Source organism: Mauremys reevesii, linkage group 7 (genome assembly GCF_016161935.1).
Source record: "Mauremys reevesii isolate NIE-2019 linkage group 7, ASM1616193v1, whole genome shotgun sequence".
NCBI classification, from domain to species: domain Eukaryota; kingdom Metazoa; phylum Chordata; order Testudines; family Geoemydidae; genus Mauremys; species Mauremys reevesii.
The window spans coordinates 38,722,160-38,734,774 of NC_052629.1; the positions used below are offsets into that span (position 1 = coordinate 38,722,160).

Sequence of the window (12,615 nt, forward strand, 5' to 3'; positions counted from 1 at the left end):
AATGCATGAATCCAGTGCTCATGCCCTTGGGTATGCTATGTTGTTAATAAATTACTATAGTCTCACTTTAAGGAACAACTAACTTTATTTTCCATCCCCAAAATTTGTCCACGAGCTGTTACACCCTTGGCAGCTATTGAGTTTCTGTTTCTAAACTTTTTAATTTATATTCAGTTTTTAGTAACTGAACATGAATACAGTAGGCAGTGATAGTGGCTTTCAGCAACAGCACGTGGTTACCCAGTTTGCATCGACTTAAAAGATTGTTTGGACTTACCCAAAAAGAGTTGCTTTATTTTATATATATATAATATATATATATATATAAAAAAAAATAAAATTGGGGTGGGAGGGAAGACAGGTACTGGAACATTTCATACATTATGTAGAAAAAATTGCACCCATCTCCTCCTGTAGTACGCACATGTTTGCTGCTATGACTTAAAGTAATCTTTCCCGTTTAATGCATGTCTTCTAAATCACTCTAATGAATCATTATTCCCCTTCCATACTTTAATCAAATTTTATTCTTGCTAGCAAGCTGGTAAAGACACCTATTCAGTCCACTGTGACTGGAACTTCAGAAACTTAACACACTAAGTTCAGAGAGAATACATCTCATGGCCACCTGAGTCAGAACTTAACGATGTTATCCTCCCATGTTACCAGCCCTTTTTAGAAAAGGAAAAAAAAAAAAGATGAAATGGAAAGTATTGATTCTGCCATGTTCCTTTCCACTCGTGTGTGTGTGTGTGGTGACAAAATTCCTCCTCTACCTTGATGGGTCCTGCTCTTATTGGCAGATTTGCACACCTCAGTGATCTTCCCCTCTGGTGGAACCCACAGTCTGGGTCAACTCCTCCTGTGTCTGATCAGGAGTTGGGAGGTTTTGGAGGAACCCAGGCCCGCCCTCTACTCCAGGTTCCAGCCCAGGGCCCTGTGGATTGCAGCTGTCTATAATGCCTCCTGTAACAGCTGCATGACAGCTACAACTCCGTGAGCTACTTCCCCATGGCCTCCTCCAAACACCTTCTTTATCCTCACCACTGGACCTTCCTCCTGGTGTTTGATAACGCTTGTACTCCTTAGTCCTCCAGCAGCACACCCTCTCATTCTCAGCTCCTTGCGCCTCTTGCTCCCACCTCCTCACACACCCACCACAAACTGAAGTGAGCTCCTTTTTAAGCCCAGGTGCCCTGATTAGCCTGCCTTGATTGGCTGCAGGTGTTCTAATCAGCCTGTCTGCCTTAATTGGTTCTAGCAGGTTCCTGATTACTCTAGTGCAGCTCCTGCTCTGGTCACTCAGGGAGCAGAAAACTACTCATCCAGTGACCAATATATTTGCCCTCTACCAGACTCCTGTACCCCTCTGGTCTGGATATGTCACAGTGTGTATGACTGCTTGTCCCAGTGGAACAAAACACTCAGACCTTACCACCAGCCTCTCCCAGTCCCAACCTAGAAAAAGTGGTAAATGAAAAACACCCCTAAAAACTTGATCTTAATCCTTTTTTATCTAGGGCAAGGATCATGTCTTCCTATGTCTGCATGTTATCTGTCACAGTGGCCTGTGCAAGCTACTGCAATACAAATATTTAAAACATCATATATGATATATAAAAGTGAGGGTAGAAGGATCTTGGGAAAGAGTGGAAAGGAACATGGCAGAATCAATACTGTTTCCATTTTATCTTTTTTCTTTTTCCAAAAAGGATATGGTAACATGCATACCTAAAAAGGGATAACATAGCAGCGAACATGTGTACAACAGGAGGAGATGGGTGCAATTTTTTCTACATAATGGGAATGTATGAAATGTTCCAGTACCAGACTAAACAGCTTTAGTGACTGAACTAATATCTAATTGTTAACTTTTAGGTAGACAAGACTATTTGTAACTTTTTAACCAATCTGAGCAGTGTCTATTCAATCTAAACTTCTTAACATGACCTTGTTGATATACACCATTACCTTATATGCAGTCACTTAAGTTTTTTGAGAACCTGTAGAGCAACAAATGTTTCCTTAAAGTTTGTGGTATGAGTCTTAATCTGTAGACCTAATTGTACCTAAAGAAGTTACATATTCTAAAAATGAGACTAGGTTATTTCGTCATTATATTCCAAGTATGCATTTATGCAGGAAGGAGTCACTGTTGTTAAAAATAATTCTTATCATACTGTTCAGTGGAAGTGTGTGTGTGTGTGTGTGTGTGTACACAATGTCTGGCTTGTATATCCCACTCAGTATATAGTTGGGTCTGAAATAATCACACTTATATCACTGGCATTTTATCTAAAGTGCAAAATACTGATACCCCTTTTCGCTGGAGCAGCTAGCCAAAAATTCAGTGTTCCAGTGATGATGGAGCCAGGTACCTTTGATGCATGGAGTCTTGTTTATTTACAAGGAATGTGCAAAATCCAATTTCACTGAACACAGAAGAAACAAAACAGGAAGCAGTTTCCTTGCTCACAGCCCCAAACCTCTTTCAGCCAGCAGCAGATCCAAAACCTCTCTAGGCTTCTCTCAGGGCCACCCACCATGCTGGTCCAGGCTATATCTGGAGCTTCCTTCTATTTCTGTATGCTTCTCTGCTGGTGTCATTTTCCCCTCCTCACTCCCCTTTTCAAACAATACCTGTTAAGCCCTGAGTAGTGGCCTTGGGTGTGCCTTTATTTTGGGCAGTGACATGGGCCTGTGATTTGATTTGGAAACTATTATTTTGAGAGCTTAATTGTTTTTACCATCTTAAATGACAAGCAGCGGTTAAGCCTCATTGAAGCTGATGTGTATAACCCAGCCTATATTGATAAAAAAAAACAAGATGGCTATCAGTATCTATGTAGCCATTAATTTATCAGTGTATCTGTATATGATTGGAATTGCTGTTTATAGTTTGTTGGAATAGAAGTTTAAATTTGATCTTAAATGCTGTGTGATTAGTTATGTGAATTAAGTAAAAGTACACTTCATACTTAAATTACTAAATGAAAAGGTAAACCATGGGAAATGCATCCTTTCCTATGGTGCATCTGATGCTTTCATAAAGCAGTCAGTTAAGTTTTCCAGTATGGAAATTCCTAATACTAATGACTTTGTATTCATTCCTTTCTTCATTCCCTTCCTTTTTCTACCTTTGGGAAAACCCACAAGCACTCCTCTGGTACTCTCTTGCCTCCCCTTGCACTAGCACTGCTCTTGCTGTTCTATCACTGGTGGAAATGCTAATGTAGACCAGGCACAGGAGCTTGTTCTCCAACCTTGCTCAGAGTGGTAACTTCTAAACTTGATCTAGGCTTCTAGTTCCTCCAACAACTGGAGCAATGCTGAAATGTCTCTATAGGCACAGTCCTAAGGATCAGGAAAGCAAATTGGAGATATATTCAGAATAAGTTTATCTGGCAGTGCTTAATTGGCATTACAAGTCTACATCAAAGTGTGTTCCTGAGTTAGTGGTGGGAGAAAAACTTGGACTGTGTACGGATCATTTCGGAAAGGAAGTTTGAAGTCAGCAATTGTACAAAAAGCTTTGGGAAACCTCCAGGAGTTTGAGATCTTTACCATAAGGAAGATAAGTTGCAATATCCATGGCATCTAAATATAGAAGTAAATAGGGTGGATTTACTGCAGTTTATTCATGCTGCTCCTTAAAATTCAGTTGTTAGATAGGAACTGGTAAGTATTTGTTTATAAATTCTCCTGTAGTGTGTTCCTGCAAAATATTGCCCTTTGCTATACATGGTGTTACTGCTCATATTTTGCTTTAACTTGTCATTTTAAGCATGATAAAGTTTTGTATCTTCATACCGTTTCTTTATAACCAATTATACGTAGAGGATTATAACCACAAGATTTTAGCCTAATAATGCCTTTATGAACATCTGCAGAGAAAATAGAGGGATTGGTGGAAGTGTAAAGAAATTTAAATTACCCTCTTGAGAAATGCAAACACTTGTTAACCTTTCTGCTACTAGGAACAAACCAGCTAATCCTCCCAAGTAGGGAAAATATTGAACAGACTCATGACATGTTGAATTCCTGCATGATAGTTGAGTTCTTCTGTGGTCCTCACCTCTACTTTGAAACAGATTAAGGGCTGCTCATAGCTATGTCTCTCAGGGGTGTGAAAAATCCACACTCCAGAGAGACATAGCTATGCCGACCTAAGCCCCAGCGTAGACAGTGGTAGGTTGACAAAATAATTCTTCCATCAATTTAGCTACTTCCTCTTGGACAGGTGGATTAACTACAATGATGGGAGAACGCTTCCCATCGCTGTACTGAATGTCAACACTGAAGTGCTACAGCAGCACAGCTGCAGTGCTTCAATTGTGTTGCCGTAGCATTTTAAGTGTAGACAAAACGTTAGGGTTTGTCTAATCTGGGTAGCTAAAAACCACACTGGCTATGCTGGTGAAACTCCCTAATGAAGACATGTTGCACAGATATAAATTGTATCTTGCAATGATGCAGATTATTCTGTATTGAAACCATGTTAATTTTCATCTCTGCAAGTCATGGTTTATATCTGTGCAGCATATCTACACTAAACACTTGCACCCATGTAACTACATGGAAGGCTAAAAAAGTCAGTGTAGACAAGGATTTAAAGAAAGCAGTTAGTACAGTAGTCTTCATACATCTATCTTTTATAAAGGGTGAATATTTTTTTATGCTGTGTTCTTGAAAAGATGTAATTGTCGCCCAGTTTGACCAGCCTCCCAAACGACACTCGGCTGGATCAACATCCTGCATAACTATCAATGGCACAATTTTTGGTGCAGCCTCATTGATTTTGACAGCTGATGTAGACTAGATTTGAAAAGAAACAGTTTGTCCAAATGAATTGATAGCTACCAGGCCTTGTTACAATACAGAAATTACTCTTTGCTGAGCAAATAGGAGACCGCATGGCTGCAATTGAACATGGCTTAACTGTGAGTGTAGCCAAAGATAAACCACATTCACAATTTGTTCTTGGCTACATTAGCAGTTCAATATTAATCTCTGGTTCAGCTCCACTTGCTAAACCCATTTTGTCAGCAATAGGTAATTTTTGTAACATAGGCAAAGCTTTGGAGTCTATTCATAAATGTGTGGAAGAATCTGAGACTTGGCTTACGCTAGGAAATTAGGTCAGTATAACTATGTGGCTCGGCATGTGAAAAATCCACCCTCCTGAGTGATGCAGTTAAACTGACCTGTAGCCTGTGCTAGATTGATGGGAGAATTCTCCTGCCTTTTGGGGGGATTGGTTCTTCCACTGCTGTCAGTAATCCTTCTTCACTGAAGTGCTACAGGCATAGCTGCAGTGGTTTATATATAGAAATACCCTTAAGGCATGGCTAAACTTGCAGGTGTAGAGCACTTTGAGTTAAACCAGCCTTCATAGAGCGCAGTACGGAAAGCGCTGTAGTCTGGCCACACTGCTTACAGAGCACGGGTGTGGCCACGTTAGCAGCTCTTGCAATGGCCACAGAGAGCAGTGCATTGTGGTAGCTGTTGCAGCATGCAAGTGGCTGCAACATGCTTTTCAAATGGAGTGGGGTGGCATGGAGTGTGACGGAGTGTGTTTGTGTGTATGTGGGGGGAGAAAGCGGGTTTTTGGAGGGCTGAGAGCATGTCAGTATTCTGTCTTGTAAATTCAGACAGCAGCAGACCTCCCCCACCCGGCCACACTCTCTCTCACAGCATTCCACAGTAATGGTTGCTTTGTCTAGGAGCAGATAAGTATGCTGGCTGTCAAACGGAGCTTTCAAAGGGCATATCCAGAACAATGACAAGAGTGTCCACTTGACTTAAGGGGATTATGGGACATTTCTGGAGGCTGATCAGAGCGCAGTAATACAACACCTCGATCACACTGATGCTTGGGTGCTCCACCGGGGGGCGCATCAAACATTTTACTCGCCGAAGTAGAGTATCAGGAGCGCTCTTGCTGTGGAGTCAGAGTGCTGTACGTGCCTTGCCACTGTGGATGGGTAGTGAGCTGCCCTGGGGCTCCTTTAATGTTCTGTAACTCGCAAATGTAGCCAAGCCCTTAGTGTTCAGTAACTTTCTCTGTTTTTGAATGTTACCAATTAGCAGTACTTCCTTTTGCAGGATTTTTCTATACCTTTTGCAAGAAGTCTTTTTAGGGCTTGTCTATACTGCGAAGTTGTCGACAAAACTTTTGTCTTACACGGGTGCTTAAAAGAGGCTCCCCACCCAACCCCCCTCACAAAAGAGAAAAGTTTTGCCGACGCAAGTGGCAGTGTGAACATGGCTCTCCTGCTGACAGAGCTAACGCCACTCACGGGGGCTGGAAGTATTTTGTCGGCAAAAATGCCGACCAAGTACGTTTATACACGCTGACTTTTAGTGACATGGCTGTGCCTTCTCGCTAAACTTTGGATAAGATTTCCACAGCTCCTGTGCTGTAGCTAGTGCTGCTTGCCTCTTGATACTGTATGGTTGTTTGTTCAATGTGAAGGGTATCTACACTGATTTGAGAGGAGATTTGAAGGATCCAAGATCCAATCCTCTTGATTTTCATGTAATGGTGTAGATAGTAGATCAGGAAAAAGTTCCCTGTGTGAAGAAACTTTTTAAACACAATAGGCCATTTTAGTGTTCAGCTCTTAATACTGGTAAACCAGCAGTCCCCCTGACTCCTAATTGGGGAATCTTGGCTGTCCTAGTCTGTAACAAAGGGTAATATTTTCAAACAAGCCTAGGCAATGTAGGAGCCCCAAGTATTTCAAACTCTTTGAAAATTTTATCCTAAATTTCAGTCTCACCTAGCATAACTACTGTGATATGGTCACTTTGTATCACAACAGGACCTTGACTGGATTATAGCTTGGCCTGGCCTTCCATGTGTAGAGGCTCAAACTGTTGTCGTTTGACTAAATTGAGTTAGTATGTTTGGTCCTGCCTACTCAGGTAAGGCCAAACCATGTTTTATTCATAGATTATTGACTTAATAGTATATACAGGCTCTGTCTGAACTTACTCTGATGGAAGGTATAGCTTATTTGTTTTGGGTTTACTATTCTTTCCCAAGCACAGGAGTTTTCGTAATGGTTCCCACATAATCCACACATTCATGCAGTGGGCCATTTTTGAGGATATCTTTATTTATTCATCTTCATGAAGAAAATGTTGCAAAAATTTTCTCACCAGTTCTAGGTCTGGTACAGCGGAACCGAAGGGAGCCATATCTGGACTTGCTGTTAATGTGGTTTTAGCTAAAACTGCTGAAAACGAGTCTAATTGAAACTGTTCTTTAAAAACTATTATTAAAAAAAGTCTGCCTGCCTGTGCTGCAGCCTTTATAAATTCTAATACCAATTTATCAAAACCAGTGGAAAAATATTTTTGTAAACTGTCCCAGTGATAAGGCCTTGCAGGAAATGACTTCCTTAACATAAAGCACCATTTCAGATTGGTCTGAATAAGTACATTAAACTGTTTGCCTAACAGCTGTAGGTAACGTATTGACCACATTCGCACAACTTCAGTCGCAACAGGAGGAGATACTTTTGTATCAGAATAATGGCCCCCCTACTATGTTACCCTGCATCTGTGTCATGCTGTTTTGGAGTGGCTCATGACTGAGAGTGTCAACCTCAGGGCAGACTGTCAAAAGGCAGGGCAGAAACCCCAAACTGGTTGTGTTCTATAGTTTGGTTTCACCAACCCAGTAAAAACTGTGACCTCCTAAAGCACTATAACAAGTCTTATCATGGAATCACAGCAGTTCATTTGGGCATTCCAGTCTATTTTGCCATCCAGGCAAGCTAGACTGTGTGATAGATGGTCATTTTATACGAAAAATCACAACCATATTCAGGTTACTCCCAGTCCCAAAGGGCCAGTCACTTACCCCAGGTCAGTTGTACTCAGATCTCAAACCAAAGACCAGGCCTGTGGCCAATCTTGTAATAAATAAAAGATTTATTAACTAAGGAAAAACAGGAGTTACTTACAAGGTTAAAATGGGAAACATACATAAATGAGTTACATTACCTTTTTAAATCTAAGACTGTACGCTTCTATAATAACAGCTTTATATGTCCTTTAGGGGTGACCCATTTCAAGTAGGATGGGGATCTCTTGCTTATGTTTAGGAATCTCCAGGAAAGGTTCATCCTACCTAATAAATCTCCTTGAGATGGAGGGCAGGAGGATAAATGCATAGGAAGAGAGTGACTGAATTTTGGTGCCAAGTATTTGCTCTTTTGTTTTCTGTCAAGTGGGGTGTCTCCAAAAGGGCATTTATATCAGACTTGAGATGTTTGTTAGATGTAACAAACTGGCAAAATAGAACACGGTGAAAAGCTCAGCAGCATAGCCCAGTGATCAGATCTCTTCAAATATAATATACTCTAACTGCAGTGATGATCTTAAAACATGAACACCGAATCCAGTTATCTTCAAAACAAATTAATTGCATATATTGAATGCTCTTGCTGATCTCCTTTCTGAAACTAGTTGTTTTGCATGTGCCTAATTTCTAGAACAGGTAGGTATTTTTGATTGGCTTTAATAAGTAGGACCTAGAGAAATTTCTCCTCTAATGACTAAGTTCAAAAATTGCCTTGATGCATGCATTTAAGTGACTCAGATGCTGGGGTAAATAGATTTGTTTTCAGTTCAAATCCTAATCTTGGAAACAGTTGAGCCTTTGCTAGCAATTTTTGAGTGGGAAGAGAGAGTCAGTAGTAAAGCTGCAACCACATATTCTACTTAGGGAATAGTATGGGAAGCATTTGCAGACCTCCTTTTATTTTATACTCAAACTTGTACCTTTAAAAGTCAGTTAACCACCTGAGTGACCTGTACCCTAGCATGCTCTATTACTAGCCACACAATTTTAGGAAGAGTATCTTTTAAAAAATACTTTTTATTAAAATAACCAGTGACCAATTAGGAGAGGATATCGGAATATGGGAATCTTTGTTTATATTTAGGTAAACTGCATGGAAACCCAAAACTGGGGTAGGATTATAAATCAAGACAACAGTTAAATATAGTCTGAGGACCAGTAGTGATTCTTCTTAGATCTCCCAATTAAATGGGGCCTTCAAAAAAATGTCTTAAATTATTAATGTATTAGTAGAAGCAAAGCTCCTATTAGCTGCGAGTAGGAAAAAGAATACACTAGAACTTAGGACACAGTATTAATGGAGAACTTAACATGTCAAATTAAATTCAACATGGAAATCAAACCAACGTTATTGAAATACCTGGCTTCCTTTGTGTCTGACCTTCAAAGGTGGTAAAACACCAAGGGTAAAACTGAAAAAAACGTGTGTGTGTGTGTGTGTTTAAAAAAAGAGGGTGATTGTCACAACCTCCAATAAAGAGGACTATTGATGGTAGCAGGGGACAAGGAAGACATATGCAATATTCCCCTTTGGAAAGGCTATATCTGAGGACTAAAATAAACATGAATAGCAAGGAAGGGTCAATTAGCCAAGATTGACTTTATACCCGTTAGTAATGAAAAATAGCATACTTGTAAAATACTCTATGAAGATTTCGGTTCAATTTTAACCTTTCTTGTTTTGTAAGTAATACTGAAAAATAAGATTTAGGGAAGTAAAGAAGCTGTTTATCCAGAAACATGAATGGGAGGCTAAATTCTACTAGCTTTCAGGTTCATTTATGAGCATTCTTAATAATGGTACACGTGTAGAGCACCTATTGGGAAAATCAGACATTTTACAAACTAGTTTAGATCAATTAATGTACATGGATGGGGCCAAGATTAGGTCATGCAAAACATTGCAAAGTTAAAGGAACACTCAGTTAAGCATTTAACATTTTTCCTGAATACTTTACTTTGTTGTTTTAAGTTCAATTATTTAATCTTAATTTTTTTCATTTTCTACAGTGAAATGTCAAGTGTAATTGATTTATAATTTGCAGATCTATTTTACATGTCAGTAGCATACTATTGCAGTTCTTGCTTTGCAAACACTGCAGGGAATGTTTATCTTTGGGAAAACTTTCCATTTTCAATGGCACTTACATGTCTATTGGTTTTTGTTTTTAAATGTCATAGATGTCTTATTTTAATGTAACTATGATTGGAACTGGATTTGGCTTGATTCTTGGTTACCTCATTTTTCCTTGTAAATATATTTTTAATCATTTACAATATTTTCATGTTTCTCATAGGAACTAAGTGATCTGCAACGTGACCCACCTGCCCACTGTTCTGCAGGGCCTGTTGGAGATGACTGTAAGCTCTTAATCATTTACTGCAAAGGTCTTGGTATATTTTTGTCTGTTGAGGGAGGGGAAAAATTGTCTAAAAACTTAATGTGCTTTGTCTTTCAGTGTTCCATTGGCAAGCAACTATTATGGGACCTGTAAGTATGTAATTCATATAATTGAAATAATCCCCAAACCCTTTAGAAAGTAGGCCTAAGATATTGACTTCTCTGACTGTGGAAAGGATACATATTCACACAAGCATTTGAGCACCTATAAGCACCATAGTCTTGGATTGAACTATCTGATATTCAGGTTAAATATTTTGGGGCAACTTTGTGCTATTCTAGTAGTTTAGTATTTAGAGTATTCTACATACTCCACCTACTTTGCTACACTTAACTTTCACTTTCAGTAAAACTTAAAAAAAATCCCTCCTTTTGCGCGTGAAACTAAAAACAATTTAATGGTAAACAACATCCGTCTGCATTGAACCTTTGGTTTACTATTCCAGTTTTCTAAATGAAAAGCCTGTTTGTTTTTTCAGGGATGATCAGTTAAATACTGTTATGTTAGCTTCATCAGTCCAAATGGAAAACTATTATAGTAATTCATTTAGTAGTTCTAAATAGAATTGTCATGGCACAGGGTGCGCTTGGGCCTTTTAAATGGTTAAAGATCCTCCCATTCCTGTGATGTGGTTATACCAAAAACAGAGCAATTTTTGAACTTGTAGTACAGCAATCATGGAAACCATAGGCTGCAGGATATAAAAAAAATCTGTTTTCCTCAGTCTGAAGAAGGTCTGGGAGATGCTAGGATTTGCTGTAAGGCTCTCTCCACAGTAGGTGGTTAGGGAAGGGCAAAAGTCCTAATTTTGTCAAAGGAAAAGTGCTTAAGAACAGAAAGAAGCCTGAAGAGGATCTGACCAAAGGACTATTTGGGAGAAGTACATAAAGAGTGAACCTCTTGAGGGAAGAGAAGTTTACCCAGACCCTGATAAGGGAATCATAGCCCAGATGTCTTTCCTTTTGGACTTTTTGTTACCACAGAAAGAGGATTTTTGGTTCCGTTGGAGGGCTAAGCCATCGAGCCAACAGGGGAAACTGAGGCCCTAGCCAAATCTGATGACAAGAAGGTGAGCAGCAGCATTACATGGTGAAAAGAGAAAAAGGGAGTTGACTACTCTGGGACAACTTGTTTCAGCATATTTCAACACAACTCCTGCCTCTTAGGAAAAGGATTCGGTCTTAACCTACCAGTGGAACATTAGAACCTGTTATCTAACTGTGTCACTTGGTGGTTTTATCTGATATGCCACTGACCCACAAGCTCTGTGACTGACTGACTTGGGCCTGCTTTATCAATAGTGGATTCATATTCACACAAGCTAAATTTACCCTTCTGGTTTAATGACTTCATCCTTTCTTCTACCCCCTTTGCGCTACTGAAAGGTGAATGGCAAAACTGTGAAGGGACATAGAGTTCAGATGAAATTTATGTGCTGAATGTCCCCATTAACAATGCTCTGAGGCTTGTTCAACACAAAAAATGGAGGAAGTGGAGGAAATCTTTTAAAAGAAAGATAGAATTTGTCCCAATAGTGAATTACCTTGACAACCTGAATAAGGGTACGTCCAGACTACCCGCCAATACGGCGGGTAGCAATCGATTTATCAGGGATCGATATATCGTGTCTCATCTAGACGCGGTACATCGATCCCCGAATGCACTCCCCGTTGACTCCAGAACTCCACCAGAGTGAGCGGCGGTAGCGGAGTCGACAGGGGAGCCGTGGCCGTCGATCCCGTGCTGTGAGGACGGGAGGTAAGTCGGAATAAGATTTATCGACTTCAGCTACGGTATTCCCGTAGCTGAAGTTGCGTATCTTACATCGACCCCTCCCCTTCCCCCAGTGTAGTCCAGGCCTAACACACACATCTTAATCCAGTCCCCTGCCCTTTGCAGTTCACCTTTAATATCCTGTAGCAGAAACATTCTTTTCTCTCCATGTATTGAGCTTGCATAAGAATGAGGATATACTTCTCTAGTGGAGAATGGGAACAGATCCCTTTTCTGTCCATCTTCCTTCCATTCATATCAGGCATTATGGAAGGCCATGATATCAGCATAATGCACTTGATACTGAGAGACACATGAAAAATGACATATATTCTAAATGCTCCCATTTCCTGCTGGACTGTAGAAAGCACAGGACTAAAATTCACCTTCAGAATTAATTTCCCATGTCTGGACATAGGAGGACTTGTATGCTACTTCTGGGTCCACCCAGGGTAAATATTTCACATTGATTATGTTTCAAATGACAAGTCTGGATGGGTAAAGTATCTCTCTAGATACTAACTTTCAACCAGTAGCAAACTTTTTTAAAGGTACAGTTAAAACAGC

The 12,615-nt window shown here is 40.0% G+C and overlaps 1 protein-coding gene across 6 annotated transcripts in view; it reads left to right on the top strand.

Moving 5' to 3' along the window:
* UBE2D1 (ubiquitin conjugating enzyme E2 D1) overlaps positions 1-12,615 on the top strand; it is a 40,448-nt gene that overhangs the window by 15,391 nt on the left and 12,442 nt on the right. For 5 of the 6 annotated variants that reach the window (XM_039482766.1, XM_039482763.1, XM_039482765.1 and 2 more), the window contains exons 2-3: positions 10,171-10,234; positions 10,333-10,364. In XM_039482766.1, the coding sequence (XP_039338700.1) occupies positions 10,356-10,364 (9 nt within the window). In that variant the 5' untranslated portion in view covers positions 10,171-10,234; positions 10,333-10,355. Of the gene's footprint in view, positions 1-10,170; positions 10,235-10,332; positions 10,365-11,258; positions 11,345-12,615 lie in introns of those variants that run through there. The other variant, XM_039482764.1, reaches the window with a different exon arrangement.